This window comes from Grammomys surdaster, unplaced genomic scaffold, assembly GCF_004785775.1.
Source record: "Grammomys surdaster isolate TR1022 unplaced genomic scaffold, NIH_TR_1.0 264, whole genome shotgun sequence".
In the NCBI taxonomy this organism is placed as follows: Eukaryota; Metazoa; Chordata; class Mammalia; order Rodentia; family Muridae; genus Grammomys; species Grammomys surdaster.
In genome coordinates, this window is record NW_021604705.1 from 7,628,451 (window position 1) to 7,652,419 (window position 23,969).

General features: G+C 36.7%; 1 protein-coding gene across 1 annotated transcript in view; it reads left to right on the forward strand.

The window, feature by feature from the left end:
- The window catches only part of Cacna2d1 (calcium voltage-gated channel auxiliary subunit alpha2delta 1), a 405,712-nt gene that overhangs the window by 372,094 nt on the left and 9,649 nt on the right, over positions 1-23,969 (forward strand). The window contains exons 22-34 of the mRNA XM_028776033.1: positions 4,892-4,968; positions 6,896-6,956; positions 12,528-12,625; positions 15,098-15,185; positions 16,277-16,339; positions 16,991-17,094; positions 17,958-18,044; positions 19,237-19,304; positions 19,675-19,713; positions 20,151-20,222; positions 21,326-21,478; positions 21,579-21,631; positions 23,813-23,868. Of these exons, the coding sequence (XP_028631866.1) occupies positions 4,892-4,968; positions 6,896-6,956; positions 12,528-12,625; positions 15,098-15,185; positions 16,277-16,339; positions 16,991-17,094; positions 17,958-18,044; positions 19,237-19,304; positions 19,675-19,713; positions 20,151-20,222; positions 21,326-21,478; positions 21,579-21,631; positions 23,813-23,868 (1,019 nt within the window). The remainder of the gene's footprint in view (positions 1-4,891; positions 4,969-6,895; positions 6,957-12,527; positions 12,626-15,097; positions 15,186-16,276; positions 16,340-16,990; positions 17,095-17,957; positions 18,045-19,236; positions 19,305-19,674; positions 19,714-20,150; positions 20,223-21,325; positions 21,479-21,578; positions 21,632-23,812; positions 23,869-23,969) is intronic.

Here is a 23,969-nt window from a genome sequence, read left to right on the forward strand (position 1 = left end):
TGGCTTAGCCTAAAATTAATAGTGTGCTTTCTTTCATCATAATATGTTTTATAAAGTGTTAGCCACACTGAATAGTTTAATAATGTCTAGCTCCCACCCATTTTCTCATCTTTACAACCTAGACAGTACAATCCTCAGTAATCTGTTAGATTGATTCCCTTTTTTCTTCAAAGTCAGTATCTTTCTATTCTACTTCTCTCTTTGATTTTTCATGACAAGGTTTCTCTGTGTATCCCTTGGCTGTCCTAGAACTCACTTTGTAGACCAGGCTGTCCTTGAACTCAGAGATCTGCCTGTTTCTGCCTCCTGAATGCTGGGATTAAAGGTGTGTTCCACCGTGCCAAGCTACTCTACTGTCTTGCCTGAAATCTCAGTTTCCAGCTTACTCTTTGGCCCTGTATCCCACATTCTTGTAATAGTAAAATGTTTCTTCTTGTTATTTGGAAATTCTCATTTTTGAATTTCATATCATCAAACCACACTGTCCATCTAGCCTTCCCTCATGGTATGAGACTCTCCTCATTCTTCCTCATTTTCACCCTCCTACATTCACAGAAATCTATATTGTGTCACTATTTAAGACATATCCATGTGTAAAGTAAAGCAAGAGGCATTTGCTAAAATACATATTAAATACACTAGGAACAGCAGGTCAATCGTTTATCATTATATTCCACACACTTAGCGTTAGTCTCTCAAGTTCTATTCATGCTTTCTGAAAGCTTATTCATGAGCTATCTTGTTTTATTCACGGGCTAATAACAGGCAATTGGCAAATGGCAGGGTCTGTAACCCACACTTCTGTAGTACTAAGAAAGGTGACTTTCCATTTCTTAATGGCCTCTTTTCTACTGAACTCATCATCTCTTATGTAGACATCTTGTCTACCACAGCTTTATATCCTTCAAATAATGTCCAATACCACACTTCACCTATCCCTGACAGCGTTGAGTCAGCCATGTTAGTTTTACTTCAGTGCCGAGGCTATCTGGGGTCTGGCTGTTTTAATTGCAATTGTTCCCCTCAACTCTTCCCAGACCCATCTCCCACTTCTCTAACCATCCAATGTATTCTTGGCTGTGTTACCTTTCCATAGAAGTATGATAGTCTTGTTAGGGGCTACACTCCTAGAAAATGAATGTGGGAAATGCCTTTCCCACAGCAACCATTCTCTAATAACTCTAGACTGGGCCTGGGGTTATGTGCACATCTCCCCTCCTCTTGCTGGGGCTTTGTCTGCCTTGTGCTTGCCCAGCTATTGTGCATTGTGTGGAACTGCTCTAAGTTCCTGTGCGCAGGGGAGCCTAGAAAACAGTTTTCCTGTAGTCATCCACCACTCCTGGCTCTTACTGCTCACTCTTTTACATTGATCACTGAGCCTTAAGATGTAATACAGGTATTCCATTTAAGGCTGAACATCCTGAAATCTTATATTCTCTGCATCACACTCAGTTGTGGGTCTCGGTGATAATCACAGTCTGGCACAAATAGAGGCTTCTCTGAGTAAGGTTAAGAGATGTATTAATCTGTAGGTATAAGTCACCAGTAATTGATTTAATGTTCTGTATATTTCACAAAATAATAGTAGTGGGTTCTCCTCCTGGGGCCAATGATCCATCTATTCATTGACTCTTACCCCCAAAATGGTGCAAGGTTTTGATTTCATCTGGAGTGGGCCTAATTCCCAAACAGAAAGTGGTTGATGACCTCCAGGTTGTTCATGCCACCATTACATGCATGGACCTATCTTGCCAGCCAATCATTCCTGTAGCTTATAATGTTCACAGGTAGGTAGGAGTTGGGAATTGTTTCACAAATGGCCTCTTTGCTCAAAATTTCCTTACCACATCCAGGAGCAAGGCACAGTGGGAGTAATGTTCTTTCCTCAAGTTGAGTGTCACTCTTTACTCACAGGTATTCCATGAGGACTTTTGAGAACGCGGTTGATGCCACCCATTTCCTTCTTTCTTTTTTTATTAATCATTTTATTCATTTACATTTCAAATGATGTCCCCCTTCCCATTTACCCCTCCACAACCTCCTCATCCCATCGCCTCTCACCCTCCTCCCCTTTGCCTCTATGAGGGTGCTCCTCTACCCACCCACCCATTCCCGCACCACCGCTTCAGCATCCCCCTACACTGAGGCATCGAGCCTCCGGACCTCCGCAGGACCAAGGGCCTTCCCTCCCATTGATGTCAGATCAGGCCATCCTCTGCTACATATGCAGCTGGAGCCATGGGTCCCTCCATGTATTCTCTTTGGTTGGTAGTTTAGTCCCTGGAAGCTCTGGGTGCCACCCATTTCTAACCCAGCCTGTCTATTCTGTCATTTTGCTGCTTCTGTAACACACTGTGCTCTGAAGGAGCCATGGTATCCTTACTTTGCATGCTTTCCTTACATAGCCCTGTCCCAGTCTCTAATGTTGGCCTTAATTACATGCATGTCCTAATGTCTGGGTAGATATATTCACAAATAATAAAAAAGTATCATGTTCTACCTGAAGATGTATGATGTGATTAAGTGGCATGCCAGTTTCAGACACAGGTGGTTTCTGTTTTCCTAAACATAGGTGATACATTTTAAAATATATAAAAAAAAGACTTCTTTTACGGGAATGCGCTATTTTCTAAAGAACCATACTTTGAGGGGATAAACAATTCGAGTTGGAAACTGTGTTATAGTCCATTTAATTCATTTACTACATTTATGTGCACCACCAAACTATTGCGTGGTCTCCATCATCCGTCCCGTGTCACTTGCTTTATTAAATGTAGTCTCTGAGGGAAAATAAAGAAGCCTTGTTGTATTGGGTTCCTGTTAGGAGCTCAAGTAGTCTTTGCATTTGACAGCATCATTGCCTTGGAATGTTGGGAAAGATCTTACCTGCAGTATGTGGAAGAAACAACTGTTGGGTTGACCTGGAACTAGATATAACTATTTTTCTACAGAATGATTTGTGACTGTGAGTAACACTGTCAGTCTTACAGGCCAATACATCATGCATTTAATGTGCCAATTTTAAACCTTCCATTGTAATCCTCCTGAGTTGTTACACCACTTCTAGTGGTACATACCATGTAACTGAAGTTTACATGGAGACACTGTAGCCTTCGTACGATATGGTGTTATCAGCTTTAATTAGAAGTTCCTGATGATGATAAATGCTGATGGAGCAATAAAAATGCCCAGTTCCCCTTGAGAGGGATTTGTAGCAGGCAGTTTTTAAATATTTTTGTTCTTCTGTAAATGGCAAGTGGATCATGAAAGGTCATCTTGCTTTCAGAATAGTTGCATTGCTTATTTTAATTTTAATCTCTGCTTTCTCTTGAAGTTATCTATAAAATAAATGCAGAAATTTTTATTAAATCTACATAACATTTTAGTTTCCCGACCTTTTCCCATAAGCAGAGTCTATGAATTACTTAATGATGGTGAAAACTTTGTGAATTGAGGGTAGCAAGCATGCAATTGGTTTTGTTGTCTTTATTGCAAAATTAAAGTTTTGGAAGTAGACCTTTGCATGTGAACATGTATTCAGAGAAATTTTAACATTTACATTCATGAGATAAGTCTGAAATTTTCTATTTTGTTGTGTTATATATTGTCTATCAGTAACATGTAATAACATTATAGTTTGGATTTCTATTCTTATATGTGTAGATACAGATGACTTAAAGGATCTATCTACAAGTGCCTAAAAATATTCAAATTCCTAGACAGGAACATACTTTCTGGCCTTTCAATAATATTTAGGGTAATGTGAAAAGCATATTAACCAAGAATTACTTTTTGTGCACAGTTTCATTGGCTATCTCATAAATACTCGTATTTCTTGCATCCATTTACGTTCAAGGCATATCAAATATGGATAAACATCATTCCTTTTTCTTACGTGTGCATATTAGCTAAGTTAGGAAGAGAAGTCTACTTCCAACAACTGCCTAATCTGAATTACAAGCTCTAATATAGTCAACAAATGTTCTATGAATTAGAAATTTCTAAGAGTGTGAGGTTACCTACCTGACAGCTTCTTGGGAGTGATCGTTTCAAACAAGGTGAGTGTCAGGCTTGCTTAACACTCTTTGTGACTAAAACATTTTGAAGTTGACCTAAGATTCCAGTGGAACTGTCCTTTGGTTAGGACATCTACCATGAGACTAGATTGACTTCATGACTCTTAATTCTACTAAACTCAAGCAATCCTTCCTCTGTACATAACAATATACTCAATCATGTGGCATGTTTGTATTAAATCAGTTGTCCAGTGAATTGTACAAGTGGCTATGAAGCAAGCAAACAATTTCCATAAAAGGTCAGAGTCTGTGCACATGCAGACACTAGGGGTCTTGCCATAGGAACAGAGCTTTAAAACAGTAGGTATTGAATCCCTCTAAAGAGTGTATTGCTGTGCATTGTATGTTAGTGGCAATGTTAACTCTTTAATTTTTAATTATGATTGGTTCAAAACATTCAACATTGCGTATAATAAAGAGGGTATATCTAACTGGTATGATATTTTCTTTGTTTAAATTTAAATCTTATTATTATTATTATTATTTTTGCCCAAATCTGGAACATGTAATGACAGTGTCTGGAAAAGGTCCCAGGGATTCAAGGCATTCCTCCTCAGCTACCTTATGGCTGAATTAGGTAGCTTATTACTTCCTTGCCTCTTAATTCTCTGTCCTATAGAGAGCTGGATGACACTGTTTAGCAAGGTGGAAATTAAGAATTCTATTTGCTGAATGCATTCACATGTCAGAGTAACATGTCCTCTCCTCATGAGGAAGGTCTTCGGATTTTCCCATGAACTTGATGTGTCTTTTTTTTTTAAGTTATGTTTCTTTTTTGTGTGTTTGTGTTTATGCTTCTCTTGTTTCTATTGCAGTTTGGCCTTGGTATTGCCAACGTACAGTTTTTACTATATAAAAGCCAAAATAGAAGAGACAATAACTCAGGCCAGATGTAAGTACTGTGAAAGCAACTTCAGGGTCTATTTCTTATCTCCTAGTCTCAGATGTTTATGCCTAGACTTTGGAATACCTAAGCCTTATACATTTTAGTAGGTATTATTATCAAGTCTACAGCAATGATTCTAACCCATTCCAAACATGCAAGGAACAAGAAATATTCTACATGGATAGAATATGAGCAGGTACTCCAGTCTCACTGGCAGTCCGACTACCCTTCCCTGCCTTGCTATGTGCTCAGAGAATCATTGCAGAGCTGTCTCCTCTGTGCCTGTCGTTTTAAGGGTCTGTGAGCTGGCATGAAATGTTTCACATGCTAATACCAACATAGTCTCTGCTCCTGGTGCTGTGCTAGCAAAGCTTTTCCTTTACTTATCTTACCTTTTTATTTATTTATTTACTTATTTATTTATTTGTTTATTCATTTATTTACTTACTTTTTTTGCATTTGGCCAAAATAATGTTGTGCTTGGCAATTAGCTTTCTTCTTATAATCCAAATTAGATGTCTCAGTAACTCAAATGAATTCACCGCTAGGCATCCTTCGGAATGTGGAGTGATTAACATCGGTGCTATTTCAAGTTGTTGTTAAGTTTTATTTTGTTTTGGATGGCTAGATTTAGTTAACCAAAATGACCATCATATCCTTTGTAAAACAATCAATGTATACCAGCAACATAAATGTTTTTCTGTTAGGATTCAGGACAGAAATACATATATAGCTTTTACTGGCTTCCATCATTTTCCTGCCTGATCTTTTGCTCTTTGCAGCAATGATAGACACTTCTGTATTGCAGATGATTAAAATATATATTTTTTCACTCTCATGTAATAGATATGATGGTCTTTTAACAAGCAGCGATTTTGCATGAGCTAGTTCTTTATGTGATAAAGGAGGGGATGACTAGTGAGTCTTTGCTGACTGGGAAATGCTTCTGTTCAGAGCTGGCATTTTTGATACTGCACCCACATCAACCACTCTGCCAAAACAGACCCTTGAAATAGCCACAGTACAGAGAGGGGAAAAATAATAAAGTTGTCAGGGCATACCTTCCAGCCTTCAAAAATACATGTTTTTTTTTTTCCAAACTACAGCTGTACATAAATGGACCTTTGATCTATGCACAATATTTTTATTCACAGTCACTGAATAAAATATTGTTTGTGACCCCTTTACTTTACCCTCTTTTTTTTTGTTTCCCTGCTTTCTCTTTCTGATGGATTTACAGCAAAAAAGGGGAAAATGAAGGGCAAGTATTTTCTTGTTGCTCAATTTCTTTCTGTTTAGTATGCAGCATTTCCACTAATATTTTCATTCCTACTGGATATTATCCTCTGTGCTTCATGGTTGCTAGAATTTCCTCCATGACTTCCTGAAAGTTGGCAGCAGAACAGGGCAGGTGTGCCTGTGTTTGCTCATGCAACCTGTCACACTCAAGTCAGTTTCAATTTTCATTTTAGACTTAATATCATGTTTCTTTTTACATCTTTCCACCTACTAATTCATACCTATCATAAGATTCTTATTACTTAACTAAATGCATGAATGAATTCATTCAAAGCATTTTATCATAATGTTGATAAAATTCTGCATTGATATTTTAAACAAAACACTTGCTATATGACTAATAATTTAAGATTTTAAGATATTTAAATGTATTAGAATTAGTAAATGGAAAAGTATGAGTAGAATTTTATGTCAAATTACTGCTATGATTGTCTGTGATATTTACCCATATTATGATCTTATTATGTTGGAAAACATTGAGAATCTTGTCAGTTAATTTGTTTCACCTTTGGGATGTAAGTAGTCTGTTTACATTTTTCTAACTAGGAAGTCTTTTAACGCCTTTATGTTGTCATGGACCCTTGAAGCATATGCTCTATGTTGTTTATCTAATCTTATATCATTACGTTTTCAGATTCAGAAACTCTGAAGCCAGACAATTTTGAAGAATCTGGCTATACCTTCATAGCACCAAGGTTGGTTGTGTTCAGATTTTCTCTGTAATAACTCACATCGTTAGCTCTGTTGTTTAAAAAAAAAAAAAATCCTAAATTGGGATCAAGATTACTCTAGCTTCATTCTGGGTTAAATTATGGAACCAAAGGGATAATAACTTTAAAGCTTCCAATATCCTATGTAGTCATTAAAATACCTGCTATTTGTTTAAGTACTTGTAGAGCAATTGCTATGGATGGAGCGGTGTGAGAACTCAGGTGAACAGTGGCAGATGGGACGGAGAGGGTTATTCTGCTGGAATACACAAGTGCTTCTGGTATTAAAGAATTGTCTGCTGGAGGTTGTATAGTTTATACTTATTTAAGCGCAAAGGTACTCCATGTGTATAATTATCTTATGAGCATATATACAGATACATATGTATATATATGTAAGTCTTCACCTAAATATGGAATGTTTTAAGCTCGTAATGACATTTTTATATACTTGACAAAGATTTTTATTGGAGAACAAATTTTTGTTATATGTATGCATTGGAAATTTAGCAGTATGCATGTAACAGGCAACCTACTTTGGTAGTAAGTTTTTGCCTTTTGCCTTTTTAAGGTTGATAATGCAAACCATTGATTTTAAACCCAGGGCATTATCTCCCACAGACGGTTGGATCAGTCATTGTCATTGGTCCTGATTGCTTCCACTAGCTCATCCAGAGCACACTTTTGTCTTCTGAGTTCACCTACGTGAGGCAATGGTGCCCTATCTCTTCTCATGGACCAGATATCCCAGCCTGGCCTTCTTCCTCTTTATCATACAGTTCAGGACCCCATCTTGCAACACAGCAGGCAGAAAAAAACACCAGCTTTATGAGGTCTACGTAATATGCAACCAGTGCCAGCTTGGCTTGTTTGTTCTCCTCAAAGTAGTGACAGTTTTGATCCCAGATCTAAGCACAGACGGTCTCTTAGTAAGGATATTCCTTTTGCTAGCAGCTTTCTTGGTGTAGACCTACTGCCTCTTTCTCTTCAGCTACTTTGCGTCTTGCCTGTACAACCTTACTTAAGGGCAACCTTAAGCATCTAGGCAGTTGATGGTCCAGAGCCTAGGTGAACTGGTTAATTTCAGGAGATACTTGGAACAAGTCATAATGGATAGCCCCTTGGAGCAACAGTATGTTTTATTGAGGCCATTGACAAAGTGGGTTAGATCTCTTTGGGGTTGGATATTCTGTCCAATGGCAAAGGTCTTAGGTCATTTTTTCAAAACAGAGGATTCACAAACATTTTGTCCTCTTGCATCTTTTTGATAGTATGGATCTAAAGTCACATTTTTCCTCTTGGTTTGTTTTCATACTGTCTCATGCAGCAGGAGGGGAAGAAAAATGTATTGCCTCATGGTGTGTGTGTGTGTGTGTGTGTGTGTGTGTGTGTGTGTATTTGCATGTAGGTGATTAAGCATGTGCATCCAGGGAGGCCAGAGGTCGTTCAATATTACTTTCCACCTTGTTCCCAGAGACAGGGTCTTTCATTGAATCCGAAGCTGAAATCTCTGCTAGCCTAGATAAAGAAGCTCTTGGGATCTCCCTGTCTTCCTCTTCCAACTCTGAGATTCCAAGTATGCTTAGCAATGCCCAACCTTATCAGATAATTTTCATTTGAACATATCTTACTAATCCTTTTAATTTTCCTTTAATCTAGGCTGAAATATCTAAAAATTTGAAGATTCCATTATTATTTTTTCTGTTGCACTCACGCAGAAAATTTTCACAGTACCTAAACAGGGTTCCTAAAGTTATTCAGAGTTAATCCTTTATTTCTGCAAATTAAAATTACTAAATTCTGCCACTATTTGAAAATTGGTCATATGTGTAATGTTTTGAAAAATCACAATTACCAAAGCTGTTCCTCAGCTTTGAGAGAGTTTCTCCTTCATTTGTGCTGTGGGCAGAGTTGCACATCTCCTCCATCCTCTTTGATCTCTCCCGTGATGTTCCACTGTTCTAATTTTCTTATCCCTATCCAGCTGCAGATGCAAGAACCTTGAATCATGAACCTTAGCTCTACCTTTCACAGAGAAGGTGCTGAGAACCAAGTTTACCTAGGCTCTTGTCTAATGTGAGTCCATCATTAAGCCACAAGCCGTGCATTAATTCTTCATCTACAAGTTGAGGTGATGTCTCCCAAATCTAAAGTGACACTCCTAACTGCTAGAAACAACAGGGGCAAGTGGCTTGGCTTGTTGACACTGCAGTAGAGGATGGGACACATCTCTTGCCGGTCTTTGTCCTCCCTCGTATTTCCAAATAAGACATTCATGTGTCAGGAAAGCCTAACAGGAATATTTCTTCAATGTGCTTCCAATTCAGAGTCTTGTAAATATTTGTCCCACATGGAAGCTCTACTTGTGTTGCTTTTACGAAGAAATATAATTTTTCCAGTGTACAATTTTGAGACATGTTAGTTGTCCTGGTCTGCTCCCTTTTGTTGATGCCTAACTGATCCCTGACCCTTGCCAGTTCTATCTTAGGATCTATATATATCTTTGTCACTCTCTAGCTCTTTTGCTCTAGTGCAGGCCAAGGCCTTTTTGTGCATAAAGCAGTATCTGAATGGATCTCACATTTCCTCCATTCACTCCCACTTACCAACCCCATGACAGGAGAGCTTTTAACCTGTAAAGGCATCTTTCTCAACTGCTAATTACTAACCAGCAGCTCTGCATTGTTATGGTGATTATCTGGGTTGTATTCCACAGCTTTCAAGTGTGCTGTCACCAGGGCTCAGGGTTCTCTTGTGGTTCCCTTTACTATAAACTAGGAGCTTGCAGACTGGCTGTTTATTAAAGTGCAGAAAGTCTCATTTTCTTATGTACTGTTTCTGGCAGCTACACTATCATTCTAGTTTGATTACTGCTGCTGTGTAAAGAACTCTGACCAAAAGCAACTTGGAAGAAGAATGGATTTATTTAGATTACAGTCCCAAGTTATGGTCTATTGTAGTGGGGAGAATATTTAAGGTGGAACTTGAAACAGAAACTGTGGGAGAGCACTGCTTTTTGGCCAGTTCACAGGGACTTGCTTATTGACCTTTTTCATACAGGATAAGATCATTTGCAAAGGGAATGGTCTCACCCACAGTGGAGTAAACCTTCCTGCATCAGCTAATAGTCAAAACATAAATTCACAGACATGCCCACTGGCCAAACTGACCTGTGCAAAATCCATCAACTGAGATTTCTCATTCAATTTTCTCTAGTCTGTGTCAAGTTGACCATTAAAGCTTTGCAGGACACAGATGCTAAAGGCTACTATAGCAGTCATTTTGATTGGACTAGTCCTAGCACAAACACCAGAGACCGCAGAGCCTGAATCACCTGCTGTATTGTCTTATTCTAAAAGTTTTGCCCATGCCTGTTTTAAACTCCAGATGTATTTAGTCTGTTTCTAAACGCAGTACTGGGCTTTTGTTTTTTGTTGTTTTCATTGCCTGCCTTCTTCTTTTGTATTTTTCACTCTGTATACACATACCCCAAACTCCTAAACCCCAGGGTCAGCTTGGGAAGTTCCAGCCAGCACTCTGTTCTCTGTCCTAGTGATGGCTTCATGCAATCCTTTGTTTCCCTTACCAAAGATTCAGGACTTTTTATTTATTCCGTTTACTTCAGTTACTATATGTCCAGTCAAATTGCTATTTGGCATTCGTTATTGAATCCCTTGTTCTGTATACTGTAGATCTCAGTAAATACTTGCTAATTGGAGAATCTAAGAATGTATGAGTATCATTTTAAAAACCATTTGTTTATGAATAATTGTGATCGTGGATACACACATGTTTACCTGTGACAGTGTGTATGTGAGTGTATATGAATACATGCAGAGACCTGAGGTCAACCTTAGAGAATGTTCTTCTTTGAAAATCATTTTTTAAACAGAGACTCACATTAGCCCATTGGTTTAGACTTCAGCCAATCAGGCCAGGATTCCAAGCCAGAAAGCCCCAAGGATCCACTGGTCTCATCTCTGTGTCATCACACCTGGAATTATGTGGGTTCTGGAAAGCAGGATCTTCATGCTTTACTTATGATGAATTACTACATGAATTACTTAATGTTTTAATGTGTTCTCTGTTGCTATGATAAAACACCAGTACCCAGAAGCAACTCAGGAAGGAAGAGGGTTATTTTACTTATACTTTGGCATTATAATCCATCTATGAAGGAAGTCAGAACAAGAGCTCAAGAAGGACCCTAAAGGCAGGGACTGAAACAGAGCCCATGGAGGAGTTCTACTTACTGGCTTGCTCTCCATGACTTGCTCAGCTTGCTTCCTTATAAAACCCAAAACCACCTGTCCAGGAGTGCCACTTCCCATGGTGGACTGGGCCCGTCCATATTAATCTTTACTAAAGACAATGCACATCAGACATGCCCACAGGCCATCTGAACCTCAGTTGAAGTTTTCTTTTCTAAGGTGACTCTAGTTTGTGTCAAGTTGACAAAAGTTAACTAGCATAATCGACCCCTGTTACCTTGAAACAAATGCATAGTGATTAAACCATAACCTTCCCTTTATTGTTTTTTCCTAAGATCTCATGTTAATATAACAATATGAAACATAGCATAATTTTAAAAGTTACACTACGTTTATGGATTTTGGTTGAAGATCTCTGTAAAACTTCAAAGCCTCCTAACTATGGACTTCTGTAAATCCAAAGCCCAAATCATATAATTTATTGTTCTAAGTAAGATGATTCAATAAACAGTTACAGCTAAAGAGAAAATAACATCTAGGTGTGCAAATCAAACTTTGTAGTTCACTCTTTATCATCTAGGACTCATTTAAGATCTTCTGGGCTTCAAAGGGCTTCGGTGCCCTCACTGCTCCTTTGGTTCTTCCATCTACAGCATACTCCTCTTATCCAGTAGACTCAGGCCAACTCCACTTCACACCTTACATTGTCCTTTGCAGTCATCTTATGGTTATGACATCTCTAATGTACTATTACTGTTCCTATAGCCTGTAACTATGACCAGGCTCAACTACATAGCACATTCCAGGGTTACATAGTAAGACTGTATCTCAAAAACACCAAAACAAACAAACAAACAAACCAGCATCCTCTCCTTTCTAACAGCCTATTCTGAAGACATATTTTCTTAATATCTCTCAAAATAAGTCAATAATTTAAGATATTTATACATATGCAAAATATTCTTATGTTGTTTTAATATTAAAATACAGGTTGCTATGCAAAAATATGTTGGAATATAATCAGCTTTTTAATATTCTAATGAATAGATACTTAAATATGTTAATTATTGAATGACATTTATAAAAACCACATTTACCATAATATTTTAGTAAGTACATCTGTACTAAGCACCCATTCTCCAAAGGCTGGGCAGTAGATACATACTGGTTGTAGTCTCAGCATTTACTAACAGTGGACTGTTATATTTTAGAGATCAGAAAATGAGAAAATCTAATAAGATCAATCATTTGCAAAGCCATACACCCAATGAATGATGTTTCAGAAAACAATAAAGTTGTAAGGTTTTGATTTTAATACCTTAAATATTCAAATCTTGTTTTTCAGAGAATACTGCAATGACCTTAAACCTTCAGATAATAACACCGAATTTCTTTTAAATTTCAATGAATTTATTGATAGGAAAACTCCGAACAACCCTTCTTGTAAGTATATATGTATTTGTAGTACTTGACTCAGTGCTTGTATCCAAAGTGGTCAATTTGCTTCATCTGATCAAGTCTCAGGGTAATCATATCAGCTTATTGGTGGGCTGTTTGTTTTGTTTTTTAACTGCATGGATTTTAATGATGATATGAAACAAATTGGTCCTTAACTTTTTATATTTGCAATATCATCCTTGAAAGTAGTTAAGTGAAGTTCTTACCCTAGCTCCTCTCACATGTAGAAAATTTGGTTTGACCACCTATTGGAGAGTTTCATTACACTGATGCACTTGCAATGTAGAGGAAAACAGGGTATGTTCTTTGAATGTGTTATGTCATCAAATTAATGTTTTTCTATGGATAGAATATAAACAGCAATCACCTATAAGTTTTCTTTCTTTATGACTTAGTTTGATGACAAACATCCTTGTCTAAAAATATATTTCTGAAGTTGCATACTTTGTGAAAAAATCTGATAGCTGAAGGTAATTTTAAAAATTAATTTTAGTTATCATAGTTATCTCACTGATAAATCTATACCATTACTTCCTTATGGTTTTTCTTAGATACCTAGGTTCTGGGCTTTTAAACATTTAATAATAAAAAAATTTTCAGCCTAAAAATTGCTTCTACAAGTTCAATATTTGGATATAATTCAACTGATAAATAAGTAAGAAAAAAAAATGCATATCACAATTTACCCCAGTAAATAGAATTTGAAAAATGAAGAAATAGATGAGACATATACTTCCTTCTCTTTTCTTTTCTCATTTTAAAAGCCAATTACTTCTTTTAGAAAAGTCCAAACAAACCATTTCTATCAGTTATGAAAGCCAGAAAGCCACCTTTCTAAATCTGTCTTCCAACTCAAATTTATGTTGGAAAACCAGCTGAATTGTTCCATCTCAACTCTGTCATATATGTAAGTCAGATATTACTGAAGACTATATACTCTTTATTTGAATCAGATAGATTTTATCATGAATGTGAGTGAAAGTACCTTCAAGTTGTCTCAGAGTTTCACACCCTGAGAGTAGACAAACCACAACAGGCATAATGAATAAGATATGCTCTGTGATCTTGGGTCCTCATATTTTATTCTCTCTGTGGACAAGTATGCTCTTCAGTTATTCCAGAAATGTCAGCCAAAAGCTGGTGCTCTTGAACCGAAATTACTACATTCAAAACTCAGTTTTAGGATGGTACTGGTATAGGATAATTCTAACCCTTTCCCTTGTTCCAAAACAAACATGAAAATGGACATGTATAGGAATTTTCGAGAAGTCCAGTTTAAAGTCTGAAAATATTATGTTCCACTGTGGAATGTAGAAGAGATAAAGGACATTCTCCTTATTTAAAAAAGGTGAAAGTAGATGGGGACTTTTTTTGATGTTTTTACTTGATAATTTCATTTAATAATCCTACCTATACAAGAGTATATTGAATATACATATATACATATACACATGTATACATACATGTATACATATATACATATATAAATATGTACATATATACATGTGTTTATATGTATATATAAATATATATATATATGATATGTAACCACATACTAAGCTATAAAACCAAACAGAAAACAGAAAATCATTTCTTTGTTTCCTAAACTATCATAGTGCAGACATCTTTTTGAATTTTCATCTATTTATTTATTTATTTGCATTTAAGATTTTCTCCATAGTTTCATCCATAATCACTGCATTCACATCCTTTTTCCTTCCTCTCTTTTTTCACTGCCTCCCACCCTATCCCCCATCAAGTTCATAACCTCTTATTTTCATTTATAGTGCCCATATGTATGGGTTTATATATATTTAAGATGTATGTATATATACAAATATATATGTATACGTATGTGTGTATGCATACACACACATGCACACACATACATATACATGTATATAAAAACACAGTCACACACACACACACACACACACACACACACACACATCCTCCTGTGTCCAGTTAGTGTTGTTCATATACATATGGGCTGATGACAAGGATTTGGATATCCCATCAGGAGCTTGTCCTTGGAGACAACTGATTGTCTCTTTCTAAGCAGTCACTATTTGCCAGTACTTCTTCATCATGAGTGATGTCGTGTAAAGTTTCCCCTCTCAGTGTGGCATAGCACCTGTTATTGTCACTGTGCACATCTTAGTTAGGCAACATTATTCGTCAGTTTCCATAGGTATAGCTTCCTTGTCCTGTCTAGAAGTCAGATGTTTTTTGATAAAGCATTTTCTCTTAGTAGTGACTGGATTTTGTAATACTAATTCATTCATGTCCTCAATATGTAAGACAAGATAAATGAATTAAAAATATAAAATTCATATAATACATACTTGAATATCTACTGAACTGGTTTTGAAAATAGTGAATATATTTGTTTCATTATTAATTGGAATTTAAAACCTACGTAAGTTTAATTAAAGAAATCCTTTTTGTCTGTGTTAGGTAATACAGATTTGATTAATAGAATCTTGCTGGATGCAGGTTTTACAAATGAACTTGTCCAAAATTATTGGAGTAAGCAGAAAAATATGTAAGTATTTGTCGTAGTTACTAAAAGTGTATATTTTGCATTTCAGTTTCACACCTCCCTGGGAAACTTTTGGATAATGGCCCTCATAAATTCAGTTTGTTATTTAGCTTTAGATATGATTTCTCAGAAAATCATTTTACAACTGTTGATAAGTTGCATTTTCAGTTGCGAGTATAATTCAGCATAATATTGGCCATTTGTGAGTGTTACATGTTAACATGGCTAAAGCATATTAAATAGACATGTTTGTGTATGTGTGTCCGTGGCAAAATGTGTTTCCTACTGACTGTTTTACTCAGCTTTCTCGCACATGCTGTATGCTTACCCAAGAAGTACAAAGTCCCTCAAGGTGGTTCTCATTCATAATTTCTTCTCCATTTGTTCCCAGTCAACCACTGGATGCTAGATGGTCCTTCTCATTGTGCTTCTGCCTCTTCTTCATAATCAAGGCCCTAAAGTGCCATTTTTCAGAAATTACAACAGCCAAGTTTTGTGCCATTAGTGCTTCCCAGTCCTGTTCTAAGTCTATTGCTTCTACAAGGAATCTCTGCCCCAGACCTGTTTCAAACATATACTGTAATGACGATAAAGATGGAGCTTGAAGACAATGATGCTAGTTCATATCTCTAGTCTCAGCATTTAGGAAGTGATGCAGGGGCTGCACATATTTAAAAGTCATGTGCATAGACCAAATCCTGTCTCAGAGAGGTGGGGGAGGGGGCAATTGTCAAGCATGAACTTCAAAATGGACCCTTCAAGAAACTTGTTCTGGAGACTGGACTTCCTGTAATTTCTTTCCCTTTCTCTTATGCAGTTCTCACAGACAACAGACACTTTTACTAACTTTTCCTCATACATACTGTTTTCAATACACTGATCTCCTCTGTATTCCCTGCTACTAGTCAGTCTTCAAAGGACAACGCCATCCTTCTTTCTTCTAAAATGACTCTTAAATATGTTGGCAGCAGGAGTTACATTTCACAGTTTACTAACCTACCTTTTTGTGTGTGTTAATATGTAATTTTGTATTACGAGTTTAGCATCTTACAGCTTATTTTCTCAAATGTCCTCCTTTTATCTTCCACTTTCAGCAAAGGAGTGAAGGCACGCTTTGTGGTGACTGACGGTGGGATTACAAGGGTTTATCCCAAAGAGTAAGTTCACATAACATCTGTAAAACTAAGTTCATCACCACAGCCTGTGCCAAGGCTCTGGATGTTGCCATGTAAGGAAGCTACTCTTTGGGAAAACCGATCACTGTTAGTATATTCAATTGCAGTATTATTTAAAATGTTTATATTAATAAAATATTCCATTTGCCCTAACAATATTATTGTAAGATGTTTTGATGGCAGTCGCTTGTCATCTTTGTATATATCCATTACAAAATGTAAGAGAGCTTGAAAGAGATGTTCCACTTTGTAGGTAGAGTCCAACTGGCTAGATGAGCATAATGGTGACCCCAGCAGCGTCAGTGTAGTGCATCCTTGCTTGCATTGTTCTCCCTTGCCTCATAGCTCTCGCTATCTTAGGAACATTTCCTGCACTGGACTGAATAGGGACCAAAGCTCATTAATATCAATTAACTGACTTATCCATAGTTTCATGACTGCGAGTCAGCATTTTCTTATTCTTATTATGCTGATGTATTGCTTAGTAATGAGTATCAGTTACACTATCCATACCTGACTTCCTTAGATATACCTGAATGGGAGACATGTCTGTATAGCTCTATTTCCACAAAGGGAATTCAGGTTATCATGCACCTTAAGGAATATAAATGATGAAAGCCATTTCCTCCCTAGGGCTGGAGAAAATTGGCAAGAGAACCCAGAGACGTATGAGGACAGCTTCTACAAACGGAGCCTAGACAACGATAACTACGTTTTCACCGCGCCCTACTTTAACAGTGAGTGTCCTTTGAAATTCACCCTTCTCAGTTCCTTTTACATGTTAAATGATTCCTCCTAGTGTCCCACCCTTCAAATCAACATATTTTGTTAGCTGTCTAGAACGCTCATTATTAAGTATGTAATATGCCCAAGAGACTAGAAAAACAGAAAAGAAACACCCACTTAGTTAAAGAAATAGAATTCGTGCATAGCAAAAGTTCACCTAGCAATGAGGAGCTAGCATCTCTAGCAGGCATGCATGGTAAGTAGAAACATATGGGGCTAATCCCATGCATTTCATCTACTACCTTCAAGCATAGCTAATGAATGAAATTGGTCGGTGTATAGTGATAAATTGCATCTTATCTTTGTTAATTGTGTAATTTGCTATCTATAAAAATGAATAACCTGTCTTTTGAATAATTTATATGGTTCCCCCCGAGAGGGGGCTTTTTAGGTCAACCCTTCACCATCTGTATACATAGTTATTTTATTACTCACATTTTAAAAATGAGGGAACTGAAATTCTTAAAGTTTCCGAGTTGTGTCCACAGACACGTATCTCCTGTAAAGCAAAGCCTCTTTTGTGACCCTATAATCATTCCTTCCATTTCTCTCCAGCAGCCTCCCCAACTGTTTGAAATATCACAAAACCATGATTGGACATATGTCCATTATAGTATGGAAGTAGATAAAATGAAGTTGAATTATTCTTGTCAGTAAATAAGTAAAGTCAATCCATGACTACTCAAACTTTCTTGGTATATTCAGGAAGAAAAGTAGGAGATGAAACCTCTTTAAAAGTGGAATGATTCACTCAAAGGAATCATGACTCATCTAGATCAGCCTGTTTCCTTTCTTCTTTTTTTCTTTTTTTTAGAAAGTGGACCTGGTGCATATGAATCTGGAATTATGGTAAGCAAAGCTGTAGAACTGTATATCCAAGGAAAACTTCTTAAGCCTGCAGGTAAGCACCTACATTATCTGTACATGTGTGCAAAGTTAAGCAAGACATTTATATTTCATCATCAAATGGAGTCATTTATTGGGAAGATCAAAGTTTTAAATCTGGGATTGATACAACAGTGCTAATCTTATCCTATTTTCAAACACATAAAATATTTGTGCCAATGCTGTACATATCTATAATCATTTAAACATGAAATCATTTTGACATATCTATATACTAGACTACACTGTAGCTGCTGAAAAGATTTAGGGCTGGATCTAAGTGAAATGTTCAAGAATTTGGAAAAGAAAATTAAATCAACCAAGCAAAGAAAAACATAGACCAGTACAAACGAGAACTGGAAATGCTGTAGTGAATGGCTACAGTAAAGTCTAGCACAGTGTAGATTTTCATCGTAGGACTCAGCATTGTTTGCTAGTGTGTTTTGAGAGACCAGGTGGACGAGAGGGAACTGACTGTCTGCTCCTAGGAACAATGTTACTCTGCCAATGGTTCAGCTCCTAGAAATCACTGTTGGTAACTAGCTCATTCGTCTTTCCCTGGATTGCTAATTTACTTACTACTACTTCTCTCAGCTGTTCACTCTTCCCCTCACTCTCAATATCTCATACACTCATCTCTCCACTCTTCCAACAAATGTTCCTTAAGAGACTAATGTTTGAACTGGTAGGGTGAGAGTAACGTTTTATGTGTACTGCTCAGGTCGTCTCATACTTTTCAGATCAGCATTCACATTAGTTTTAGGTAATACTACTAATTAATTGGACAGCCAGGTGGTGATTATTTTAAATTCTTTTCTTCTAATGTAATGTATGGTAGTGGTCTTCAACCATCCTAAGGCTGCAACCCCTTAATACAGTTTTTCATGTTGTGGTGAAACCAACCATAAAATTACATCTGTTTCTACTTCATAGCTGTAGTCTTGCTACTGTTATGAACTGTAATGTAAATTTTTTGGAGATAAAGGTTTGTCCAGGGGTCAAGGTCCACAGGTTGAGAACCACTTGTTTATGACTTAGTTACGGACTACAAGCATTATTTCTTAAAGACACCGAAAACAGAGTCTTTGTATAAAACTTTATACTGAATGCAAGTTTATTGGCTAGTTTATAAATTGTGTAAGCTGTTACATTGAAAAGATGCTATTATAGCAATTATGACTTCAAATTAACTTACATTACTTTTTCAGTTGTGGGAATTAAAATTGATGTAAATTCCTGGATAGAAAATTTTACCAAAACTTCGATCAGGGATCCGGTAAGATTTTTTTCAAAGTTACTAAGATATGATTAATAGTCTCAATGTTCACATAAGTAAATATGATCCTTGTGTAGGGGCAAAGTAAATTTCCAGTGTCACTACACTTAAATAAAAATATGAATTTCCATTTTCAGTGTTTGACAACTTGAAATGCTCATACAGATACATATTGATATTTCTTGGTTTTAAGAAATGGAACTAGTATCTTTTTTCATATAAACTATGATTATGAAATCTTATTTAGATTAGCTAAAATTATTCAAGGCTGTTGCATTATAAGAAGGTAGCTATTAAATTTAACTTGTTTTAAAATGTGAAATGATTTTATTTATTTTTTTATTCATTTATTTACTTATTTATTTTTTAGTGCGCTGGTCCAGTTTGTGACTGCAAAAGAAACAGTGATGTAAGAAAACTTTTAAAATACATTTGACTGTAGTGTATTTGTTTCTCTTGGGTGCTGAATAACAGACATATCAATGATCTAAAAGATCCTGGGAATTTGTTTATATCTAATACTAATAAATTCTATAGAAAACTGATCTATACTGATACTTTCAATGCTTCTTCAGAAAGTATTTATATCTCAAGGGAAGAAGAAGAGCCATGTCCATGTGGACCATAATCTGCTCAGTATTGATGAAGGTGGAGACTTTTGAGCATCTTCAACTTTATCTGTTCGTAGGAAGGTTCTAAGAAAAGCATCCTATTGGTCTTGATAGCAGTCTGCATTGGGAAAACAAACTAAGTGCGGATGATCTGCTTTCAAATACCTGTGTCCTCTGCGAAAATGATGGAGCAGTGTGCTCACCTTCTTAAACACCTGTTGCTTCCTTCTCGTAGGTAATGGACTGTGTCATTCTAGATGATGGCGGATTTCTTTTGATGGCCAATCACGATGATTACACTAATCAGGTATGAAGTACAGTTTCCAAAGTGACTTTCTACAATGCAAATTGAAAAACTCCATAGGTTTTTTTAGAAACTGATGACTTGTTTCATTTTCATCACAAAGTAGATCTTCAAGAGATTAATATAATGTCAACCAATGTACTGTAAATAGTCGATCTAGCTCTCCTCTGATAAGTTACTTCACTTTTAGGTAACAGGAGTCACCATTAAAGCAGTTGGCTGAGGATTTGAAAATGAAATGAACTTGCTTTCATTCTTTCAACAATTCAGAAATTTGTTAAACAATTCAGAAAATTGTTTAAAAAATGCAATCAGTTGGTACTGTCTTAAGTTATCATATGACCAGGTGCAATTTCTAGATTAAAATTTGCAAATTGGTCGTAAAACACTATGGATTCTGTCTCTACATCTCAAGGGGTTCTATTTATCTGAAGAGCTCCCAGCACAAGTCCTTTGTCTGACTAAAGATGGCTTCTCTGCCAAAGCTAGTGGTTTATGATTGTTCCTTTCTCTGAGGCTCCCAGTCCAGGGTACAGCCCACTGAGTGAGTTTTCAGTCTTACCCTCGTGTAGAGAACTCTTCACTTCTTCTGACGATGTTTACTGAAAGCTATGGGGTATAAGATGGTTTTGTACATGGTTATTACTATAAGTCAAGCCAATTCAAGTACCTGCCATCTTAGTGACTTTGTGTGGAAAGAGAACCAAAATGTACCTTTTGTTGATTTCTGCCATACAATTAAACATTATTAACTATCATTATCCCTTGACACTTTTACCCAAGGAACTGAAACTGTTGCCCTCATTTCCTGATTCTAACCCCATTCTTTTCACCAGAAGACATCTAATTGTGACCTTCTTGTGCTTAGGTGTGGGTTAGGTGTCCATTCCTCCCACAAACATAATTCTTCAGTAGCACCCCTGAATAAGAAGAGTCCCTAACTTAATCTTGATTCTTGAACATTGGCAGAGGCAGGTTGTCATTTGCTTAAATTACAAATTGGTTTTCCATTTCAGTTTCTTATACTGTGTTTTTTTCCCTACTGTATAGTTCAGGGATTGAGGCCATTTTAAAATTGAAATATCAAATATTTCTTTCCTTTCCAGATTGGACGTTTTTTTGGAGAGATTGACCCAAGCATGATGAGACACCTGGTTAATATATCACTTTATGCATTCAATAAATCATATGACTATCAGTCAGTGTGCGATCCAGGGGCAGCACCAAAGCAAGGGGCAGGACATCGTTCAGCATATGTGGTCAGTAAAACCCACAGTTGAACCATCTCCTCTTATGAGGGCACTTACACCAGTGCAGACCAATATAATGAACTCTTGATATAAATTTTGTATCTCATAGCCATCGATTGCAGACATACTACAGATTGGCTGGTGGGCCACTGCTGCCGCCTGGTAAGTCAAGAGTTTGTTTTCTTATCACAGAAAGAAAAATGTCATTAATATATTTATATATATATTGAAAGGTGAGTTGTGTTGTGGGTATCATTCCTTCCTTTCCTGTGAACATGTTAGAAACATTAGTTATTTCTAAAGGATCATGTTAAACACACTTTTCCACTTTTTAATATGAAAATACTGATCGGTTCAAGAAAATACTACCCTCCTCAGAGATATTTTATGTTAACATTTGTTCTTGGGGATGTCTTACATGTATGGAATGCAGTTTGAGTCCACCATGTTTTGTTTCCCTTCCATCTCTATGAGCCTATCTTCCTCCCTACAAATCACTTAGCATCTTACCATCATTTTGTTTGTGGTCTACTGAGTTCACCAAGGCCATCTGAGGGCTCATGGGTATGGAACACCTGATGAGCTTGCCAGTGGGTACACATCAGAAGATAATGACACTCCTTCTCCCATAATCTGTCTGCAACCAACACTTTAGTATGCATAGTTGGAACCCCAAGTTCCCTCCTCTAACCTGACTGGTTTCCAGCAGGTCCAGTCTTTTGCAGGCCCCGTGTAGGGACCACATTACTGTGAGTTTGTGTTTGCCATGGCTATCCCAGGCCCAAGAGACAGCACATTGTAGAACTTCTTTCTGTTTTCCAGCTGTTAGATTCTTTAAGTCTCCTCTTCCATGGTATTTCCTAAACTCAAGAGAGGGTAATATAGGTAGGCCGTGTAGCACCTCAAGTGTTTAGCAATCACTATAATTCATGGTAAAGAGGAGTAGCATTTCTAATTAAGGCTGAGAACAAAAATTGTCTGTAAATATAAACACAGATGCCAAGAAGAGTTTGCCCTCATGTGAATTTAGCTACACAACAGTAAGAAAATTTCCCCAGGGTTTATGTTCTCCCTGGGCATGGGTTTTTGACTGGATTATTTTGTGACCCAGCTAGAATTCTCAATTTGTGTCTTTGAATATTAAATTAATCCTTAAATTCTAAAAGTATTTCTCTATAAGACATGATAATTATATTTAGTATGCAAATAAGATCATATTTATCTAATTCAAAGACGGTAACAAATTTTCTACCTTTTGCCGTTAATACAATACGGGCAAAGTGTCAGAAGCCTCACGTTGAAGTGACTCCTGTTCATCCAGTGGATGACTCTCTCTGTCCTCTCCATCCACCATGCACTTCTACCTGTGACATTCAAACATATAACCTGCTGAGAGACGATCAGAGTGTGAAGCTCTGCAAGAGTGTGGAAATCACATTCTGATCACCCATCACTCAGCCTCCTCCTGTGTGTAGGACCCCTTCTCTCCTTCCTTCCCCCTCTGCTTCTCTCCTATCCGCCCTGTCTTTTTGGGTTTATACCTCATGCTACTGAACTGGTTCAGCCTTATCCCATGTTTATTAACCTATAATATCCATTGAGTATTAAGCATTTGAGTGATAAAATCAAGTTTATATCATTTTTAATAAAATAACAAAAATATTTCAATTTTTAAAAATCCCATTTTTGAAAAATGTTTTTGAGAATATGATAGTACTATTTGTATGTTAATATAAGTAAATATTGCTTATTTATTGTAATAATCCTGGAATACTTGCCTTTGTTCCATTTTCTGGCTAGAATCTCTCTATTCCTGCCCGTTAACTAAATTCAGTTTCAGGATATTATGTAGGAAAACTTAATTCAATTACCATTTATTATAAAATTAAAATATGTCGTATTTCTCTATATAACTTTATGTATGCCATGTTACAGGTTAAGCTCAAGCCTGAAGTTCAGATTATAGAGTTTTAATAACTAAAATAAAAAGAAAATTCAGGATATAAAAGTTCACGGACCAAATGTAGCCATTCCTCCCCATAGAGTCAACACTTCTACAATTTATATTACTTACTAGGTTTCTTAACTGTTGTATATCCCTCCTTTGGTCCCAAAACTTTTTAGTTAATGAATTCATGAATCTTTTGCTGATTAGAGTCAAAGGTATAACATTTTTCACAATTCAAGAATTATGTCTTTAAGTTTCTATTAAACTATGTTTTCTAAAAATGATAAAAATGAGGTATGTGTATATTTGTGCATGCAAAGCTGCTCAGTATCTTCATATAAATATTGTAAAGGAGAGCCTCTAGATGTTTCTCAATTATTCATTTAAAATTTCAGGTCTATCGTCCAGCAGCTACTCTTGAGTTTGACATTTCCACGACTCCTTGAGGCAGGTATGTCAATGAGCAGATGAGGTCACTGGCACAGAAGTCCACTTTTCTTTTGTCAGTGAAGCAAACTCAGAGAGAGAGAGAGAGAGAGAGAGAGAGAGAGA